This window comes from Myotis lucifugus, unplaced genomic scaffold, assembly GCF_000147115.1.
Source record: "Myotis lucifugus unplaced genomic scaffold, Myoluc2.0 scaffold_160, whole genome shotgun sequence".
Taxonomy (NCBI): domain Eukaryota; kingdom Metazoa; phylum Chordata; class Mammalia; order Chiroptera; family Vespertilionidae; genus Myotis; species Myotis lucifugus.
Window position 1 is genome coordinate 1,316,773 of NW_005871208.1, and position 22,644 is coordinate 1,339,416.

General features: G+C 47.5%; 1 protein-coding gene across 1 annotated transcript in view; it reads right to left on the bottom strand.

The window, feature by feature from the left end:
• KRT1 (keratin 1) overlaps nucleotides 1-22,644 on the bottom strand; it is a 67,485-nt gene that overhangs the window by 15,692 nt on the left and 29,149 nt on the right. Inside the window, exons 10-17 of the mRNA XM_014461760.2 lie at nucleotides 14,768-14,773; nucleotides 9,874-10,233; nucleotides 5,117-5,331; nucleotides 3,870-3,930; nucleotides 3,263-3,358; nucleotides 2,184-2,348; nucleotides 681-806; nucleotides 342-562 (exon numbers count right to left, since the gene is read on the bottom strand). Coding sequence (XP_014317246.2) covers nucleotides 342-562; nucleotides 681-806; nucleotides 2,184-2,348; nucleotides 3,263-3,358; nucleotides 3,870-3,930; nucleotides 5,117-5,331; nucleotides 9,874-10,233; nucleotides 14,768-14,773 — 1,250 coding nt within the window. The remainder of the gene's footprint in view (nucleotides 1-341; nucleotides 563-680; nucleotides 807-2,183; nucleotides 2,349-3,262; nucleotides 3,359-3,869; nucleotides 3,931-5,116; nucleotides 5,332-9,873; nucleotides 10,234-14,767; nucleotides 14,774-22,644) is intronic.

The following is a 22,644-nucleotide window of genomic DNA, read 5'->3' on the forward strand; positions in this document are numbered from 1 at the left end:
GTCCCAAGCCTTGTTATAGGAAAGGTGTGCGCATGGGCAGTGAGGTCAGGGGGCCAATGGGGCCAGAAGGATTTTAAACATTTTCTTGAAGGTTTTTAGCATTGCGGGGTCACCACCTGGCTGCCGTGACTTGGCTTGGGATACAGAAACATTCTGCTTAGAGGCAGGAGAATGATGACAATTACCTGCCAAATCACACATCCCCTGTTTCTGCCTTGAATGTTTCTATTCACCCCGGGCTACCAACCTTTCCAGAAAAGCTGGGATGGTCTTCTCTCCAAATAGTCAGTCCCACTACTCCAGCAGTGCAACCTATACTTTGGCCCCAAAAGATGGCCCACCTGCTCTCCTCGCACTCCAGCAGCCTGCGGTAGGTGGCTATCTCCACATCCAGGGACAGCTTGGCTCCTAGCAGTGCCTGGTAGTCACGTAGCAGCCGGGCCATATGCTCCTTGGACTGCTGCAGGGCCTCCTCCATGCCCTGCAGCTTCTGCGCTGCATCCTGGAGGGCCTGATCTCCTTTCTCCTCTGCATCCGAAATGAGCGAGCGCATCTGATCATTCTGCTCGGGAGATGGTCACAGAGATGAAGCAAGCAAAGGTTGAATTTCAGAAGCCTCATCAGTAGGGCATCATGGGAAGTGGCATGTCTGGTCAGCCGACCCTGAACTCCCATCTCACCTGCTTCTTGAGGCTGCTGATCTCAGCTTGCAGCCGCTGGATGGTGCGGTTGAGGTCTGCAATCTCCATCCTGCTGTTCTTCAGATCGTCTCCATGTCTTCCCGCTGTTATCTGGAGCTCCTGGTACTGAGGGTCAAAGGCGGCATCACACTCAGCCTGCTGCTTACCATGAATCCCTCCAGGGGAGAGTGGATCTGCCTTCCCAGCCCCTACCCCAATACGCTCTCCCCTGGGAAAGTTCCCAGATCACACACACACACACACACACACATCCCAAGCCTCCCTCATTCCCACCAGTGTCTGGGCCAGCCCTACATCCCAGACAGGCAATGATAGTTCCTGATACCCTTTTTACCTCCTTTTCCCCACATCTAAGCCTTTGCACTGGTCCTTACCCACACTGGAACCCACGTCACTTTCTCTACCCTGCCATATTTCTTCCTACCCTTTTCCAGAATGATTTCCCTAGCAGCCAGGCCCTCATTTCCTCAGGGGCCCTCAGCATGCTCCATGTTTATTTGCATTTTCCTCTATCTCCTTTTCCATGTCTACATGGTCCCAACAATAGGAACTCTACCCACAGGCCATGACTCTGAAGGAAGCAATGAGGAGGGTTGACTCAAGGGAATCTCTACATTCTGATGTTTTCACTGTTGGCTATCTCCCCAGTCTGTTGCTAAAATTCATGCCAATCAGAACATCTGCCTGCAGGACAGTGGGACAGAGATCAGTGAGATTGGAGTTGGCCACAGGTAATCCATCCACAAAGCGGATCTCAAGTGCCAGTTGTTTAGAATTTAGTGACTAGCCTTTGACCCTTACCTACAGAGTCTTCACCCTCCAGAAAGGCCCAGGTCATGTTTATGTTAAAGAAGTAACCAAAGATGTGCCCAAAGACTTAAATACAGAGATGTTTATCTGAAAGGGAAGGTCTATTCTTAACATGGATACCACACTGCTATTAAAGATGATGTAGAATATGTAATATCACTGAAAGGCATGCAAAGTGATAAGCAAGAGAGAAAAGCACAAAACTATATTTTAAAAGACCTCATTATGAAAAAATAAAATATTATAATGATTGAGAGCATGGGCTGCTATAAAGCATATCTGTGTTTAATTAAGTCCTGCCTCTGCCACTTATCAGCCACAAGACTTTAGAGAAATTAGGTAAATCTCCTATTCTATTATATGTAAAATAGGGATAATAAAACCCACACTTCATGGGGTTGTTGTAAGGAGTAAATGAAATAACATATACAAAGTACATAGTGCAGTGTCTGGCACACACGAGTTTTCAATAAATATTAGCTACAAAGAACTGGTAGAAAATATACTGACATATTAATAGTGGTAGACGGAGATGAGTAATCTTTATCTGTAATTTTTAAGTTTTCTATAAAAAACATGTTTGTCGTTAGAAATAAGAGAAAGACAATACAGGTTCCGGGAGGTATGTTTAGTTTTTAGTCCCAAGCCCAGCAGTGGGGCAGCAGGACTCACCTTGGTCTGGTACAGTGCCTCGGCCTCCTCCTTGCTCTTCTGTGCAATCATCTCGTACTGGATCTGCACGGCTTCGATGATGCTGTCCAGATCCAGGGAGCGGTTATTGTCCATGGACACAATGACATTGGTTTCACTGATGTAGGTCTGCATCTGGGACAGCTCCTGAAAGCATGGACCACAGGCTGACTCCTTCTATTGTCTGCCTGGGGCCTCATTTTCCCTTTTCTGCCCCCTCAAGGCTTTCTGGGAAAGCCAGAAGCCTGGGCCAGATGGGACATTCGGGGGGAAGTTCTTTAAATTGTTGTGCACTGAAAAGTACCTTACTAAAGGTAAAGGCACCCAGACCAGGGAGAAGAAAGAGTCTGAACTCAGAGGCTTGCAGTTGCCACCTGCCCATCATGCCACCCCTGTGCCCTGTATCTTTGCCTTACTCTGGCTTGGCCACCACCTTGAGCTGGGCCCTCTGACAGGCAGACTTGCTCCATGAAAGCACTGGGACTCTCAGTAGAAAGAACTCCACTTGTGCAGCCACTCACACTAACTTTTGAGTCTGGACTCTACCATGACTAGCTGGGTAACCGAGCAGGTGATTTACTCTCTCAGTGCCTCAGTTGTCTCATTTGTATAATGGAAATATGCCAGCATTGGGCCCAGAGCAGTGCCCCCAAGTTAGACATGGGCGACCGTGGGACCAAGGGTGGTGAGAGCATATTATCTCTCACCACTGCTGTCTTCATCTTCATTCCCTTTAAGATCCACATGTCCTCTCCTATGGAGTTCCTTAACAGCCCCATTGACTTCCAGGACTGATAAAGATTATGGTGGATTTTGCCTCTGACCGTCCCAGGTGTTAACCTTATTTCCCAGACAGAAGTAGTGCCAACTTCACCTTCTCCTTCCTCGGGACTCTCCCTGCCTCCCATCTCCAGGGCGCCCACCCAGGAATCCTGAGACTAGGTTTAAGGAGTTGAGGTAACTGTTCCCTAGTGGACAACGTTTGGTTTCAGGCCTCCCCACTTTACAGCCCATACGTCTTGTAAGATGTGAGAAAAGACAAAGGTTTCTTATGAACTCACCATCTCGAATATATGTTTCAGGAAATTGGACTCCGCAACCAGAAGGTCCACCTTGGACTGTAGGTCTACTTTGTTTACATAAGCAGCATCCACATCCTGAACAGCAAGCAAAGACAGTCTGACTTTTTGCCCAGATGTTGCCTGCCACCACCTGGTTGGGTGGCCTGGGCAAGTGGCAGAGTTTCTCTGGGTATATTTCCTTGCCTACAAATGTCCTCACCCCACTCAAATAAGGGACCTGCAAACTCTGGCTTTCCTGTCCAGAAGGAAGTGTGACACCAAGCTCTTCATCTTGCTCAGTCACACACAACACCCTAGGTCCCTCCACAGGTCCCAGGGCCATACATAACTAACACTCAAAGCTGTCAGTTAATTTAATTTCACTTTCTGGACTCTGGAGAGGTTAAAAACCCAAGGATTTCTAAAGATCCATATTAGCATCACTTTCAGACTTGGCCCTTCAGTGTAAGGGCCCCAGCATTTGGGCAACAAGCTGAACCCCAAGGTCACCCTGTCCATCCCTCGGTCATACAGCATCCACAGGAATTCTTCACCCTGCTCAGGCTCCTGGGCCCTCAATCCCCCTCTGGGCACTCCCATCCCTCACCTTCTTTAGGATGACAAAGTCATTCTCATTGTTGGTCCTCCTGTTGATTTCCTCTTCATATCTGTGGGAGGAAGGTAAAAAACACACAGGCTACAGGGGCTGACGGCTCCTTGAGGGTTCTCCTTGCAGGGAGAGGTTTGGAATTCCTTAAATTTGTACTGTCCTGGACTCTGACTTTCCCCTCCAGGGCCTGCAACTCTCACTGGCAAGCAGCTGGAGCCGGCTCCTGGTTCTCCAGGTTAACAAAGGGAACAATGACCTAAGGTGGAAAACCCAGAGCCACATAGAACACTCCCAGTGTGTCCACATTTTATTTGTAAGCTTGTCAATCTCAATCATTTTTTAATTGAGAACTTAAAGTAACCAATTTTACTAAATTTTTAAAGAGAAAAAGATTTCACCTATGATTCTGACCCCCACCCCCACCCCTGGCCCCCTTCAGTGGGAATGGGATCATTTCTCCCTTTTCAATTCACACATACTTGATGCTCTATTGGCCCCATGCAGTAAGCATGTCAAGGTGATGCTAAGAGCAGCACCCTGCACCACAGCATGGGAGGGTAAGGCCTCTCAGTTATCTGCAGGGTGCAGGAGCAGCTGATGTAGAATTAGACAAGTCCTGTCACCCCTACCATTATTATTAATAATAACTAATGCTAACTGCATGCTCAGTAGGTGCAAGGACATCCTACGAACTTGTTAAGAATAACTTCAACCAAACTAGTGGATCTTAAAGTGTGGCCTCCAGTCTCCCAGCATCATCATCCCTTGGAAATATTAGGAATCAAACACTTCAGCCCCATTCCAGACCTACCTGATGGATCTGAGTTTAACAAGCTGATGCACACTAAAGTTTGAGAGCCACGATCTACCCCTCACAACAATCTAACAAGGAGGGTACTTACTATCTCCACTTTACTAATGTGAAAACTACAGGTATGGATAGATGAGCTTACAGGCAACCAGAAAGTGGCAAATCCCACACCAGAACTAAGCTTATTGGGCTCCAACATCCATGGAGCTAGTCTTCCCCGTCCCCACGCAATACAATTGAGGGCTGACTGGCAGTGCCAGGGCTACCATATGCAAACGGTGCCCAGCAGCTGTGCAATGCAGAGCCTGTGTGGCTGTGCAGAGTGGCCCTGCTCCCACCCCTTCCACAGTAACACTGAAGCAGAATGTGTTGCCCCATGAATCACTTCCCTGCCGTGCTTCCCCCTGAGCGCTCCGCCCGCCTAGCGCCTCACTTGTTCTTGTAGGTCTCCACCACATCCTGCATGTTCATGACCTCCGAGTTCTGGCGCATCTGCTCTGCATTGAGGAAGTCCACCTGCCTCCGCAGCTCGCTGATGTAGTTCTCCAAGGCAGGCTCCAGGCTGAAGGGCTGAGTCGACGTGTTTAACTGCTGCAGCAGCTCCCATTTTGTTTGTAGCACCTGATTCTGCTGCTCCAAGAATCGCACCTAAAACAAGAGAGCTCCATGTTCACCCCAGGTCATGGGTGTGAGAAACACCCCCTTGGAGAGGAGGCTGAGCAGTCTCACAGCATACCCAGAACTCGGAAAATCAGGATGGCCCCTCCAGGGTTACTTTGGGACCAGGACACATGAGCACAGTGTGGTTGCTGATGGTTGGCCCATGGCTGTAAAATCAATGAGCCTAAAATGAACTCTAAGCTAACTCTGGTGTTGAAGGTAAATCCCTCCAGCTGAGCCCTTATTTCCTTTAACTACCTCCATTTACAGCAGTCACTGCCCCACTCAGTTGATCTGTACCAACACGAGGAAATAGTGATCTGGCACCTGAAACAATGGCACATCCCAGGCTCATTAATCTTTGTAGTTGACGCTTCAAGTGACTGAGAGAAAGGGAAATAAGAAGAGGGAAGGAAAAATTTGGTTTAGAATATTACCTGATTCCTGAGCCAACATGCCTAGGTGTCCCCACCACCTCCGCTATCTGCCGGTATGGTTTTCAGGAAGGTCACCTCATTGAAATGCTTTCATAACCCGGACAGAATGTAAAAGTAAATGTTCTCATTTTTTTTTTCATGTAGTGAAATGCATTCCAGAGCCCCAAAGTCAGGACTTGGAGGCTGTCTAGTGTTTGGAAACCACCCAGATTGCTATTTCCTTCATTCACATAGAGAATCAAAAGTGGACATTGTCCAATACTCTCAGCACCTCTTCGCAAAACTGTGGACACTAAGGTCAGGTATAGGGTCCAGAGAGCTGGCTGGCTGTACAGACCAAGTACATGGGCCATCCTTTGCATGATAATAATCAACCCTCACCTTACCTCTTTCTGCTGCCCACAGATGGAGCCTCCCCTCCCATATCTTAGGTGAAGACCATGGATGCCGCTATGCTTTGATCAGGAGCACACACACTCTCTCTCCTGGATCCCATTGCTTGGGCTGTCAGAACCCTGAAGACCCCCACACACAATATTGCACTAAGGAGGGTGCCCAGCATCCCCCACCCGGAGACTGCCCATCGGAGGGTCCAGCCCTTGTTAACTCCCTTTGGGTTCTGACTCTAGGCCGGAAATGTGCACAGAGAACACTGTTTCTCGTGGCTCATTTATTTTTGACTTATGAAAGCAAGAGATAAGGCAAACTAGCTCTCACAGGTTTGTCAGCACAGCTCAAAACACGTGAGAAATTTCTGCCACCTGGCCTATTTTCACTCGGGCGGCACTCCCAGGGGGTGGAGAAATCTACATAGCCCCGTGTTGTATTGTGGGGACCAAAAGAAAGAATCCTGTTGTCCCACAGGGAATCTCCACATCAAACAATGAGGGTGCAGTCAGACAACTCTGAGTGCTTTGGGATTAGCCTGAGTCTCCCTGGGTCCAAGAAACTGTGGTTCTCGTTAGGCCACACAAACTGCAAAGGCAGAGGCTGACTTCAGGGAGTGCCAGGCAATTTTAATGGAATTTAACTAGAAAAATCAATGAAAGCCATTGTGAATTTTCCCCAGGCTCCCCAAAACACTCCTGGGCTGTGTCCCCCATCAGCAATACTGACGGAAAGCTGTTAACACAGATAAAATTTAGCATCATGCTGAGCTAACCTTCTTACTGGAAAAAGCACAACCCACTCAACCTCTCATGCCCCACTCCCTCCTGTTCATGACACCCCAGCCACAGAGACCTCCTGGTGCCTCAGCAGCCCAGATCTTCTCAACTCTTTGCCTGGCTGACTCCTATTCACCCTTTAGGTCCCAACTAAAGTGGTCTCTCTCCTCTCTGCTTTCCCCCTCATCAGCCTGTTTCTCCCCCATGACATCTATCATGATTTGCAGTCTTTTGGTGTTGGGTTAACGTGGCCCTCTCTGCCAGGAAGGCAGGTCCAGGTTTGCTTTGTTCTCCAGTGAACACAGGTGCTGAGACCATGGACACACAGTGCCCAACACAGAGAAAACGGTTTATAAGTATCACCGGCTAATGAAATGCTAAGGGCTTTGGAACTGCCTAGCATAGAGGATTCAAGGTCAGCTGAATAAAGAGAACTGGACTGCCCCCCTTTTCTTCCTGAGGCCCCTTTCAGTCATTGGCAAAAAAAAACAAACCTTTGTCTCTATTCCTACTCTCTGATAGACAAGCCTGATACATGAAGGGCTGACTTCATTTTTCATTCAGCACAGATTTATTGAGCAATTATCATGTACCAGGCACTATTCTGGATTCTGGAGATGCAATAATAAACAAAACAGACAAAACCCCTGTTTTCCAGGAGTTTACATTCTATTCAGAGAGACAAGTGTAAAGAAATGCAAAATATACAGTGTGCCAAATGACTGCAGGGACTACAGGGATGGTGGATAGGGATGCTGGGATGAGGGTGCTATTTTAAATAGGGACATCAGGGAAGGCCTCACTGAAACAGTGGCATCTGAGCTAAAACCTGAAGGAGGTGAGGGGGGAGGCCAGCCCACTCTTTGGTGGAAAGAATTCCAAGTAGAGAAAATGGCAAGGGGTAAGGCCCTGAGGTAGGACCATGCTTGGGGCACTGGAGACTGCAAGAAGCAATAGTGTGCTGGAAAGCTGGAGAAGAGGCAGGGAAGGGGTGCAGGGCCACTGAAGATAGTGAGTTTGTACCCTGGGGAGCTAAATTCCAGGCCTCACTCTGTTACTAAACTTTGCAGCTTGAGAGCTATTCCATTTGATGGTGGCAAAGTTGCCTAATTCTCACAAATGCAAGCCAGAGGTTAGCAGCAGCTGTGGGTTGGAGGGCCAGATTATACAGGATCTTATATGATCTTGGCTTTTATTCTAAATGAGGCAAGAAGCCAATAGAGGATTTAAGTGGAGGAGTGATGTGATATTTTTAAGAATAGGTCTCCTGTGGTGCTAAGAATAGACTGGATCGCCCGGCTGGCATGGCTCAGTGGTTGAGTGTTAACCCATGAACCAGGAGGTCACCATTTAATTCTCTGTCAGGGCACATGCCTGAGTTGAGGGCTCGATCCCCAGTGGGCAGGGTGCAGGAGGCAGCCAATCAATGATTCTCTCTCATCATTCATGTTTCTATCTCTTTTTCCTTCTCCCTTCCTCTCTGAAATCAATAAAAATGTATTTTAAAAAAATAGGCTGAAAAGGGTTAAGGGTGAAAGCTGGAAACTAGTGTCAGAAGTCACTGCAGTAGAAGCCTTTTCCCTTCCTGCAAGGTCAGAGCCTTCCTGGATGAGAACTCTCTCTTCATGGTCATCATAGGCCATGCCCTTGGGGAAGGACAAGAAGCCATACTTTCCTGAATCTTGGCCTCTGGGCACAGCCCCACACTGCAAATCTGAACAGATGTCCTATTAATGGCAGGAACCACAATTAAATGAGTCTCAGGAGATCAGCTGCCAGCAGCCCATGGTCATTTCACTGACCCTCTTCCCCAACCTGCTCTTGTTCCTGCCCCTCCCTTGGTCCAGCCTTGACCTCCCAGTAGTGTCTCCTTCACTTGTCACCTCCTTGCTCCAGTCAAGCCCTCCCAGTCCCTGCCTATGCCTGAGGTGTGATGATATTCAACCAAATTTCCCATCCAAGGTGATCAGAAGTAGCCAGAAGCACTTTGATAGCACTCTGTTGAGGCTATCTCTAGGCCTCAACACTCTTACCCCACCTCGCCTGGCTCACACACTCTGTCCCACCCCCAGCATTTACCCAGATATTAGAGGCCAGGTATGCAACCCAAAACTGGACCTTGGCCATGGCACTTCTGCTGTCAGATCACAGGTCAAGCTCTTGCCTCAACACAGAACTCCTGTGGGGACTGAAGGAAAGTCCCTGAGAATCCAGAATCTTTTGTACTCCAGGGTGCTTTCCACTACATCCACAAGGGCAAAAAACCTTCTGGGGATCCTACAGTAGCCACTGTGCCTCCACCTCTAGACAAACGGAAATGCTGGAGCAAGGTGTTCACCATGGGTTTAATCAGGAAACTGGGGAAGGGGAGGTCTTCAAAAGCTTCATCTGGCTCATTCTTGGCCCTTGATGACCTAAAATGAGGAACTCAGACAGAATTCTATGTAGTATCCTGTTGACTTTAGCCCCCAGTGATACCTGCCATGGCATTCACCTAGGCTCTGTCATGGTTCCTTGAGGACAAGGAGTCACCCTGTGGCACATTGTCTGGGATATAATAGATGCTTAGTAAATGTTTATGGGATGGATGAGTGGAAGGATGGATGAATAGATGGATGGATGGATGGAAAGTGAATAATCATGAATGAGAATGCGATTACTATACCATGTATTTTGTCTATTAGGAATTTTCACACCTCTTATCTGCTTTTCTGCCAAAAAGAAAGATAGAGACAAATTCCCTCATTAAGTCAAACTGAGGCCTAAATGAGGTAACTGCTTTCTTAAGGTCCCAGGACATACACATCTGGAAGCGGTTGTCACCACCAAACCAAGACAGCACAATGCGGTGAGGGACAGCAGGGCACAAGGCCCTCTCAGTCATATGGTCGGGGCCCAGAGGCTCTGCCTGCCCCTGAGGCACTCACCTTGTCAATGAAGGAGGCAAACTTGTTGTTGAGAACCTTGATCTGCTCCCGCTCCTGGGTCTTGACCCTATGAATTTCAGGGTCCACCTCCAGGTCAAGAGGCTGTAGCAGGCTCTGGTTAATGCTCACCGGTTGGATGCCCCCCAGGGGACAAGAGGCACCAAAGCCCGCAAGCCCAAAATTGCTACCCCCAAAACCACCTCCATAGCCACCACCTCCGAAGCCACCACCCCCAAAGGCACCACCTCCAAAGCCACCACCTCCAGAGCCACGACCCCCAAAACCACCAAAAGCGCCACCTCCGGAGCCACCACCACCAAAGCTCCTGGCCCCTCCAAATCCCCCGCCCACTCCCCCACCCTGGCGGAAACCACTGGAGCTTCTCTCCACTAGGTTACTCGAGATGCTTTTACTGCCACCCAGATTGTAGAGGCTCTGAGAGCCAAACCCCCTTGCATGGCTTCCATACCCACCACCACCGCCACACCTCCCTCGGGCCTGACACACAGAGCCCACAGCCAACCTGCCACCACCAGAGCCTGCAGAAGAGCCAAGGCTGTAAACCCGCTTGCTCCTTGAGCTAAACGCCGACTGAGAGCTAAACTGGCGGCTCATGGTTGCTGGAGCATCCAGGCAAGCAGACAAGAGCAAAGGCCCAGCTGGAAGGAGGCAGAGACCAGGGTGGAAAGGAGTGTAACTCCTTTGCAAGAGATCTGGCTCACTCTCTATATATACACACAGGCATGGACTGGGTGGGGCACTTTTCAAATCCTGGGAGGAGAATATTTATGTTCAGTTTGCCTGCCAGCACCATCTGTTTCAAACCTCATACCTATGAGTTGCAGAAATTGCACTGTAGACAAACTTCCCCAACTTGATCATTTATCATTCATCTCTTGCCATTTGAGATCGGACTACAGTAATATCTCACGATCAAGTTGCTGGAAACTCCTCTTCAAGTTTCCCCCAAATTATTAGTTCATATCTTCCTAAGAAACTCCACCATTGAGATGTTTGTTTGTGGGGGAGGGGTGCCAGGGTGATCTGAGGCAAAGCTAGGGCTTGTCTAGATGCCTAGGGACCACAGCTGGGACAAGGGTGGAGTTATGATGGGACAAAATTTTTGTCCCTACCCCCTGCTTTTGCTCCCCATTGTTATCATCACCATGCACACCTCACATTTTAATCATATGAAAAAATGGTATTGTGGTCACTGAGTGCAAGTGAAAGCCAGGGGACCCTGTCCAGGACTGCCCACATTGTGCTGGATGCATTACTGCTTCTCTCTATACCTCAGGCTCCTCAAATACAAATAGATGAGATCCTGTAGCACTAAAGGCCTGTGATTGTAGACTTACTAAACATCTACCAGGATCTAATAGTGTCTTCTAGACCAAAAGACAAACTATCCCCAAATCTCTTTTTCTTTTCATTCCCAATGCTTTTATAAAACAGAATAAAAACAAAATATCTCTGAAAGGAGATTTTTTAAGAATACAAAATACAAGCCCCAATTTTTTATTTTAGATCCAACAGACATAAAGTTATTCTACTGTAAAAAGAAAAAAAAATATTAAATTCCTAAATACTTATTCTCAAATTCTGTATTTATCTCCTCTCAAACCAGTAACAAAGTTCCCTGGACCAGTGCTGGTGTGTGTCCCATGTTCTTGGAAGCACTAACCCAGACAGCAAGCAGAGGGTGAAGTTCATTCAAGAATCATCCGTTTCAGCCAGTGAAAATGTGTGCTTGTGCTTTGAACTCAAACAGATGGTAACTATTATCAGAAACTTAATCATGATGATGATAAATATCAAATAATCTAGGGGGGGAGCCCTAAATGTCCACACTCAGAAAAATGATCGCTTGCTCACTTGGATACAATTATTTTAAATTATCATCCTGGAACTTGGGATGGTGAACACGCAATATAAATAGTACACCTGAAACCTATATAATTTTTGTTAATCAATGTCACCCAAATAAATTCACTGAAAAAGAAAAAATAAAGTATATTGAAAAATATATACATAAATAAAATAAAATCATCACCATGGAAACCATATAGCAGCATTGGAAATGCTTGTGATACAATGTTAAATAAAGCTAAGTATACAATGAACACATAAAAATTAATAATGCAGATAAGCCAGGCTTTAAAAGTAGAATAGAAAGTAAATTGATTTATTAAAGATTATAGAAGGATTTTTTCCTAATATTTTAAATGTCCTTTGCCTTTATATTTGAGCAATAAGTAAATATTTTTGCAAAAGTTGGGGCTGAAATCACAGCTGCCAACAACTATAGAGGTGGGAAAAGATGGGTGGGGAGAGAGAACAAGAGAGGTGTGGGGGAGCAGCGGTGAGGAGAAGGCATCCTAGGGCTGGGAGGGGCTCTGTGGGCAGCCTCGAGCCTCCATGCCTTCCTATCTGCTCAGTAACTGTTTAGTGGACATCTCCAGGAGAGTGAACCTGAAATTTACTGTCACAAGAGCTGGTTTCAACTCCCAGCCCTACTTCTACCCACATGTGATCTTGGGCAAGTCGCCTACTCCAGAGCCTCAGATAGTTAAAGAAATTAGAGCATCTATTTCTCAAGGAGTCAATGCTGTAAAGCATGTGAAAAAGCACAGAAGACTAAACAATCATGAATACAGCTACTTTCAGATCCTGATAGGATGACCAACTGTCTCACTTTGCCTGAATTTTCAGTACTTAAACCAGGAAAGTCAAGACAGTTGCTACCCAGTCCTGGCACCTCAGGTCTGCACAGCCCTAGTCCTGACCCTAATCCCTTCAGGGAGCTTCTAGTAGGAGAGGGAAACTCCCAGGTACAGGAGACAATAGGAGAAAACCAGTAAAGAGAGGGGAAGGGAAGGGAAGTAGAGCTAGGGATTGGGATGGGCCCATGTAAGAGAGTTGCCTGAAGTCAAAGATTCTGAGCCAGGCAGAGTTGAGAGAAGAGGCAGAGAAAACAGAGGGTGATGAAAGATCCTTGGTTCAGCTTTGGAAACCTGGTTTGAATCCTGACTCTGCCCCTTCCTGACCCATTGGCTTAGACAGATGCTTAACTCCCTGAGCCTGAGTTGCCTGGCCTATAACATAAGGATAATAATACCAGCTTCAGGTGGTGACTAGAATGAGTAGCTGAGATCAAATATGAAAGAGCACATCCAAAGGTCAGACAAGTGAGGTTCCTTCCCGTCCACCTCCCGCAGCTCTCCTTGAAGACCATGTGAGCCCACCTCCCTCCCATCCGCTGCAACACTTTTTTGTATCACTTTCAACCCCTGTCATGAAGAATACAAATAATCAACCCCTTCACATATGTCTCTACCGCCAACTAAATAAATAGGAAGCTCACCCAGTTTTCTATTTGCTCTCATGCTAAATGTGGGGAATGATTAAATTGTGATAAAATAAAAGAAGCCTCAGGCAGCAGAATTTAGAAAATCTCTTTGGTCTCTGGCTGTGATCTGCTGCCACCATCCAATGCCAACGCTCCTGTCATCTGGGTGCCTGGGGGGGGCTGCTTTCACTCCCTTAAGGGTTGGGGGCGGGGTGCCCAGCAAATCCTACTAACTGAGCCTTTGGTGTAGGGTGATAACTATTCCTTATTTCCTCATAACAAGAAGAAATTGGCTTAAAGTGAAGCATGAGAGATTTTACTTGTCCCCAAAAGAGATACTTAACCCAAGTCAATATTAGATGGCGGATGAGGTTTCTAGGACAAATTTCTATCCCTAAAGGAAACCCTTCAACTGATTGGACAGCTCAGAGCAATGGTTTCTAACTTGTAACATGTTGGAATCACCTAGCGAGCTTCAATACCACAGCTGCAGGGCCTACCCCTAGAGGCTGGTCTGGGGCATAGTCTGAGCTTTGGGATTTTTGAAAGGTGGCAGATGGTTTTAATGGGCAGACAAGTTTGAACACTAGTGGCCTGGAGGAGGTAGAAGGATGAATGAAATGGCCTCTTGAGATTCCATTGGGTCTGGGGACAAAAGAATAATAATTATCATCATAATAAAAGCTAGCCTCTTCTGAGTGTTTTCAGTGAGCTGTGCACTGCACTAGGTCTACACGAACAGTCTCGTTCAATCTAAAAACCAGAATTATAAGGAAGGTATTCTTATTATTATCCTCATCTTACAAATGATGGAAAGAGACTTGGAAAAATAATTTGTTGAAGAACACACAGATGCCCTGCCAGCATGGCTCAGTGGTTGATTATCGACCTATAAACCAGGAAGTCACGGTTCAATTCCTGGTCAGGGCACATGCTGGGGTTGTGTGCTCAATCCCCAGTGGGGGGGTTGGGGGGGAGGGGGTGGTGTGCAGGAGGCAGCCAATCAATGATTCTCTCTCATCATTGATGTTTCTATCTCTCTCTCCCTCTCCCTTCCTCTCTGAAATCAATAAAAATATATTATTTAAAAAAGAACACACGGATGAAAGTGGTGGAATGAGATCTGAGCCCAGGCACCCCTCCTCCAGAACCCACGCGTATTACAGAAGAGGTGGGTCTATGGAGAGAGAGGTGCCCCTTTTCTCCTCTCCACATCTCTCCCCACTTGCTCTCCTTTAAAAGAAAAGCGGAGGTCAATTGAGGGCTCCAGCTTGCCCTGCTTGTCTCCCAGGCCCTGAAACCAGAGCTGCCAAGAGGGTGAGGCCCAGGGCCGTTATCAGCCACCAGATCACAGTGGTGGGAGGCAGGGTTGGAGAGGAGTTGCTGGTGTGACTGGCAGGGTCAGCCGCTGCTCCCCATCTCACCCTGCATCACCCAGGTCTGGAGGAGGATATCAGTGGGCAGCACAGAAGTGTGGCAGGGGTGTGGGGCCGAGGCAGGGCCCCTTGGGCAGAGAACAAGAAGGAGAACAAGAATTTCACTCACCATCCCCTGCCTGCGGAGGAGGGAAGAGCTGCAGCCCTGGTAGGTATGGGGGCCTTTAACCTCCTTGAAATGGGAGCTTTGGACCCCTGGGCATCAGAGGAATGCAGTAATGTGACAGGGATCAGGGAGAGCAGCCTCCTGGAACTGAATGGAAGCTCCTAGCCCTGCTTCCCACACCTTCAGACCACTGTTCTCCCCACAGAAGAGTGTCAGACCTGGACAAGTGACAGAGACCATCTGCCTGGCACCTTCATTTTATGAAAAGGAAATAAATAAGAGGAAAGGACTCGGCCAAGGTGGAGCAGCTAGGACTAGTTAGGTATCCTCCCTCCCAATCCAAAACAGAGTGGGGCCTTTGAAATGTTGGCCATAAATAGTAATGACCCTTATTGAGCTCTTACAATGTGGAGCCTCTGTGCTCCTGCAGCTTGGGAGAGACGGTGTATGGGGAGCACCCCCTCTAATTCCTAACATGCCCTGCCTGCAGGATAGGAAGGTGCTGGGCACACAGGAGCACCCTGATAAATCCTTCTCATTTCTGGGATAGGGTGGGTGTTTGATGCAACAACTAAGCCTTTGAGCTCCTCCTCAGGCCCCAAACCAGCCAGGCCCACACCTTGGATATCCTTTTGACTAGAATTCTAGTATCTACCTGGAAACTAAGGATCAGACATTAAATCTAATAGGTGCTCTTGGGTGAGAAGTCCTCGCAAGGTGTCAGAGCAGCCCTGCATGGTCTCATGGCCAAGGTCCAGGGATAATATTGTTCCAGGCATATTAGGCTCTTCCATCCAGCATACTGGAAGTCATGATTATTTATACAACCACTTACAGAGCAGGTAGCTCACTCTAGTCTCTGAGGCAAGGGGAGCAGCTGCGCAGGTAAGGGTCCAAAGGAAAATAAGGCTGCAGGTAGACTTGGATTGAATTCCAAGAGAAAGTGCAAGGCCCCAGCAGGGGACAGAGGTCATCTTTTATGTTGGATCAAAAAGGGAGACAGGACAAACTCAAGGTTACAAGGCTATATGTGGTGGGGTGGGGACCAGAATTGGAAATTAATGGTGTGGGGCGGGGGATGTGAGAGAAATAAGACCTGTGAGAAATTTTCAGATCAAGTCTCACCCTGCCCATGGTGGGAGAGATTCAAATGCTATACCTCCACTTTACAAATGAGGCATTAACAATTTATTATTATGCCCTCCATTTAAAGAATAGGTAGTTTCCTGAAATGTTGGCCATAAATAGTAATGACCCTTATTGAGCTCTTACAATGTGCCAAAAGTTAAACAGCTGACATCATTCAACTCACACAACCTCATTTTACTGATGAGATTTGGGGGTGGGGGGTAAGACAGGTGGGGGTTGTCAAGCAGTTTGCTGACAGTTGCACAGCTTGTAAGTGGCAGGCCGGGATCATACCCAGGCAGCCTAGTTCCAAAGCCATTTATATACTGTGTCACTTCCTGCTTTCTGAGGCAGTTTAGGGAGGCTTTGGAGTGAGGCTGCTGGAGTGTGAATCCTGGCTCTACCACTTACTAGTCCTGTGACCCTAAAGGTCATGGATCTCTCTGTGACTCAGTTGTAAAACGGAGGTAACAACACTGCCTACCTAAGATTAAAAGAGCTGATGAACAAAAAGCTGCTAGCACAGTGCCAGGCAAATCACAAGAGAGCATCAGTTTTAGTGACTATTATATTGCTGCACAATATATGCCAGTTTCCATTAACCAAACTGTATTTTTCACCCAACTTCCCTTAACAAATCAGTAAGTCATTGTGAGCAGGAAAACATGGCCCTGTACGATACTGTAAGTCACACAAAAGATGCAGAAAAGCTTTTTCATAATCATCTACTCAAAGGAACACGGCAATGTCTTGATAAGTTTGAAACAAATCAAAAGCATCTCACTAGGCTAAAGGCCCTCCACTGCCCAAGGGGGATGTGTGCACAACAGTGGGTTTGATTCTGACAGGCGAGGCTGTAGCCCCAATGCAGTACAGGCTGCAGCGTACAGCCCCAGGCTCCCCTCTCTCTGAATTAGACTATTCCAGGTAAGCTTTTCACTCTAGAGCAGGGGTGGGGAACATCCAGCATGCGGGCCGTATAAGGCCCAAGAAATCATTTGGTCTGGTCCCACAAGGCATTAGGAGTGAGTTAATTAAATGTTTGACCAAATACAGTAGGCAAATTTTTAAAATAATTTTGTATGGCCTGAGAATGATGTTATAAATACACAAATAGCCACAAAAACAAAGTTTCCCCACCCCTGCTCTAGAACTAGAACATTCTAGTTTATTATTCTAGTTTATTGTATGTCGTGTTTTTCTAGGGGGTGAGCATTTGGCTATCTCTCAGCTATGTGTTTATGTGATCACCAGGTGTGTCCTGTGTGTCCTCTCTGTTTATCTGACATCCTTTGTCAGTCTTTGATGCTAATGAGGGCCATGATATGTAAAAAAGGTACTCATGCACGTACTCATATGTTCCTCCACCTTTTATTTTGCTTCCCCAACCTGTGTGTCCCTTGTTTGAGAGGGGCCTCCTGGCCCTGCTCTGAACCCATGCTCTATCCAGTCCTTCTGGCTCTGCCTTGATTCTGTGCTGTGTCCCGGGTAGGGGTGGGAGTGACCTGTCATGGGTCATCCTGAGTTCCTTGTCAGCTCTCATAACTCTTCATATGTGAAGGCACCATCCCACATCATATCAAACATATTCAAATATACCCTCTGCAAAAATCATTTTTGCTATAAAATGATTTTTGAATTTTTATCATTTCTTTTGAAAATATTTGCCTAGCAGCAACTCATTTTATTATGATTAACTGCAGTTAATGGACAATTTCAAAAATATTTAGAATTACTAAAAAGCAAAAAAAAACCTACAACTTTTTTTTTAATATATTTTATTGAATTTTTACAGAGAGGAAGGGAGAGGGATAGAGAGTTAGAAACATCAATGAGAGAGAAACATCGATCGGCTGCCTCCTGCACACTCCCCACCAGGGATATGCCCGCAACCAAGGTACATGCCCGCAACCAAGGTACATGCCCTTGACTGGAATCGAACCTGGGACTCTATCCTCTGAGCCAAACGGGTTAGGGCAAAACCTACAACTTTTTTCAACTATAATGAAATGTTTATGAATTGAAAATCTTACTTATCAAGGAAGTTGAGCTATGCCATCCACAATGTCCAGGGGATGAAAAGGCCCTTCCCCTCCTGCCTGGGAACTCAGAACGTCCTCCCCCGGGTGCCATCCCGCCTCAGGCCAGAGCTGTGTGTAATAGGGACTTGTGGTGGAGTCAGGCCCAATGACCTTGGGATCCGGAATGAAAATTCTACCACTGCGTTTGAAACACAATGCCATTTACTGAAGATGTAGAACAGAGAATTCTTTTCTTGAAGCCAAGAAGGGGCAAGTAGCGCTAGTGGGAAATCAAAGCACAAGCAAAAGGTGGAAGCCAGGAAGACCTGAGGTTTTCCCATAAGTCAGTGGGGCATGTGATTGGGGTGGTGACAGGGTCAAGCTCCTGACTCTGTGGGGGTAGGTGGATTTCATCCTTTGGGTTGTGAGCCTTCTGTGAAGGTGCGTTCAGGGCCCAGGTCAGAAGAATTGGGAAAGGGTCCCACGGGTCTGTGGAATAGCGCACAGAGCTGGGTGTGCAGGCGGGGAAGGGGACTGGAGGCCTGGAAACACCGTGGGCGCCACATTCAGAATTTGTGTGGGATCGCTGACTCTGGGAGGAGTTTTGTGAGACCCTGACCAGATCCTGACCGAGTTGCTGCTGCTGCCGTCCCTGCTGACAGCACATGAGCCCCGGAAACTGGAGAAGCCACTGCGCCCCACGGAGCTTCCACCTGAGCCCAGGCCCCTGCGCCTGACCCAGCTACTGTGGCCCCCATTGCCCAGGGCCCTGCTGCCCAGGCTTCCTCGGTCCCCAGATCCTCCTCCCAGGGTGCCGCTGCCTCCGCCACCTTGGTGTTGCGGACCACCTCTGCAAAGAGTATTTGAGGTCAGGGAACGCGTGGGAGGTCTGCCCAGCAGGCCCCATCCCCACCCACTTCCAGGGAGCCTCCCCCCTCTGCTCCCTACCATCCCTGGGCACTGCCCACTGAGATTCCACAGAGGGTGGGTAGAGCAGGCCTCCAGAGGGGGAGGGAGGTTGGTCCTTTGGGACCCAGAGCCACTGAGTTACACTCTGGACACTACTCAACAGCTCCTCCCAGCTTGCAGGTGTCTGATCTAACACCAACAGTGACCCACATTATTCCAAGAGGAGCAACTCCTTCCCAGAGAAAGAGCCCGGTACTCATGGAAGCTCACAGAACTCTGGCCTTCCCAGACATCCTGGTGGAAAACCAGACCTCAGTGTTAGCAATCTGCACCAGGTCCTCCCTTTCCCTAAATCACCTTGATTAGGTCATCAGCAGTGAAAGCCTTGGTCCCCCAACTCTTTCCTACTTTACCTGGGCCCTGGCCAGGTGGCTCAGTTGGTTGGAGCTTCTTCCTACACCAAAAGGTTGCAGGTTCAATTCCGGTCAGGGCACATGCCTCGGTTGCAGGTTCCATCCCATATCAGGGCATGTAGGGGAGGCAACAGATGGATGTTTCTCACATCGATAAAAATCAATAAAAACATATCCTCAGGTGAGGACTAACAAAATAATAATTTTTTAAAAAGAAATACACTGGATAGGTGTTCAAATAATCATGACACATATCCCTCTTTCTATTGGGTAAGGTTGGACTTACATGATTATTCTTTTCCCCTAACACTCTTCCAGAAGATTATTTCTGGGTCAACCCAACCTCTCCTCACTTGTCAGGATCCTCTTCATTCAACAAACATTACTTAAACCCACATGTGCCAGAACCTATACTCAAGTGCCAGCCTACAGGAACCCACTCTTCAGAAACCTACAATCAAACCAATAATAAACAAGTGGCCTGGTGATCAGGATAAATGCCAGCTCTGATCACCAATAGGATGATCAGAACTGGCATTTATCCTGAGCAACAGGGAAGCGTCTTCATCAAGACCATGGAGTTCAAGGCTGGGTTGTTAGTTCCTGAGACGTGGCATTTCTCACAACAGCAATTCCATTGTCAGAGTAGCTGTAGATTTGGTATCTCCAGAGCATGTTAAACAAGGACCTGGCTTACTCAGGAGTTCTGTTATCTGCTAGAGACCCACACCGACCGGGACAATGACAACAGATGAAGAGTGTCACCTGCTGCGCTGTGGAAGAAGCAGGTGCTGTCGAAAGCCAGCAAGTCCAGTTTGGGCAACCCGCAGGGTCCTGGAGACACCTTTCCGCCTCCCAAGGAAAGTGAATCCTTGGAGGTGTTTGAACTCTTTAGGCAAAATTCCTGTGGACTTTGAGATTCACGTTACCTCCTCTTTCTTTTTGTTTTAACTGTGCCCGACTTTTGAGGGGACTCTGTCTAATGTGTATTTCTAGTGTTTGCAGACACTACATATTTATGTGCAGTAACTATTTATGAAACATGCATCCTTAAAACTGTGATTCTCATCTAGTGTAGATCTTTCACTGAGCTGTAAAAACAACCTCTCACCAACCCAGGAGCAATACCCGCAGCTATGCCTGGGCTAGGTGGCTGGATAGTTCAGTCAGACTGCATTTATAACTATTGGTAATAACTCTGTCAGGCTTCCTTGGATTGCATTTTGTCTCGTGTTTGTCTCAGTACCCTCCTTCTCTGCCCTTTAAGATTCAAAATAGCAATGAAGGAAAACAACAGCTAATGATGCAATTCTCAGAGTATTGTAGAGGACTGGCATTATCTAGCCTGAAGCAACTCCTGTAGGGGTGAATCATCTTTATCAAATAAAGTTTTTTATTTCAATGAAAAAAAAAGAAGTGACCTGAGAATAATATTTATGCCTATGACTTCTCTTTGCAGACATATTTTACAGCTAAAACATAAGGCATGAAGGTAGGGAAATCTATCCAAGATAAGATTCTGAAGGGGTCACTATTGCACAGAAAACAACTTTCCTGGATGTCTAGCAGCATCTTGAAGCCCTTAAAATGAGGAGCTGGGCCTGCCAAGGGCTACCATCACCTCCAGCAGCACTCACAAGCACACACACAGTGTCTGGCAGCAGGCTCAGGCAGGAAAGCCATCAGGTATCTGGCTCTCCTGGGAACCAGAGGGACTCCCACTAACCTGCACCCCTCATCCTCTAGTAGGGTTTGGTAGGTGGCAAGCTCAATGTCCAGGGCCAGCTTGACATTCATCAGATCCTGGTACTCGTGTAAAAGCCAGGCCAGGTCCTCTGACTCAGTTCTGCCCCAATCAGGAGCCCAAGCTTGTGGGGCAGATATGCAAGACTCAGGCGTCTGGAAAAGGCCCCCTGTGTGGCCCCACAGGGGATCCCATGCTTGTTCCTCTCCAGAGCCCTGACTCGGAACAATTGACTCCAATTGGATCATGTTTGGGAAATGGCAGTTGAAAACAGAATGCTGAATAGGAGGAAGAGGCACAAATAGGACCCTCACCTGTCCAAGCATGGTCCCCAGGAGAGTACTTTGCACTATTTCTCGAGCAGACAGGAAAGTTTGTGCTGCACCATCTCACTGCTTTCCTGTCAGGGTCGTGGGTTTGATTTTACAAGCTGAGGAACCATAGAGCTACGAACAACCATGACACTAAGCAGTTCATTGCTCGTGACCTTTGCCTCCTCCCAGCCTGTAAATGAGGCCCTACTACGAAGCTACTCCTTCCTACCCCTTTCCATCCCCCAGCCACCACTTCCTGAGCACCAATCTGTGCTGGGCATTCCACTGACCTCTCTGACTGGCTCTCCCTCTGTCCTAATGATCAGGAAGAGTCCTCTGACTTAAAACCCTTCTCCCCTTTTCCTTACACCCCAAACCAACCATCATTTAGGAACCAGCAAGCAGCCCAGCCCTACCATGATGCTTATGTGACCATCCTGGCCCTTTGAGCTCTTCTGTCCTACAACTTCTGGGACACCCATTGCCCCTACCATGCCCATTAGTCAAATGGGAATGTCTTTCTTCCCTTCAACCAGTGTGGAAGCCCTTGGAGAGCAGGCCTCAGGCCTGGGACAGCCCTCCATGCACCAGCACCCAGCCTGCCTTGTAAACTTGGGAAATTCTTGGCTCCCCAAAAAAGCCAAGCCACATGCCGAAACCGGTTTGGCTCAGTGGATAGAGCGTTGGCCTGCGGACTGAAAGGTCCCAGGTTCGATTCCGGTCAAGGGCATGTACCTGGGTTGCGGGCACATCCCCAGTAGGAGATGTGCAGGAGGCAGCTGGTCGATGTTTCTCTCTCATCGATGTTTCTAACTCTCTATCTCTCTCCCTTCCTCTCTGTGAAAAATCAATAAAATATATTTTTAAAAAAAAAGCCAAGCCACAGCCTCATAAGCATAGGTGCCAACATTTAATCATATCTGACATTTGTGGAGTGTCAACTTTTTAAAACCCTTTCACTTATCTAAGCCAACAAACAAATGGGCAAACACTCCACACACAGACACACACCCTCTTATGACTCAGACAAAATACTTCACACAACCTGTGACCGCAAATGAAAATGACAAAAGCATTAAGCATGAACTGGTTTAAGATCTAATGCAGCCAGAAGGTAGATGCTGCCCCAACCTAACCAATGACTCTGCTTTTTGCCAAGAGGCATGAAAACTAGAGCAAGGAGTGAGGGTCAAGCACAATGTTCAGAGAACTCAGGCAGGAGTGTTCAGCCCTTGTTTCTCTTAGGACTTCATTCCCCCAAGGGACACAGCATGGACCACAATTTATTCAGTCATCTCTCCAAACATCCATGCAATCATTTGTTAAGCACCAACTTGTGTCAGGCACCGGG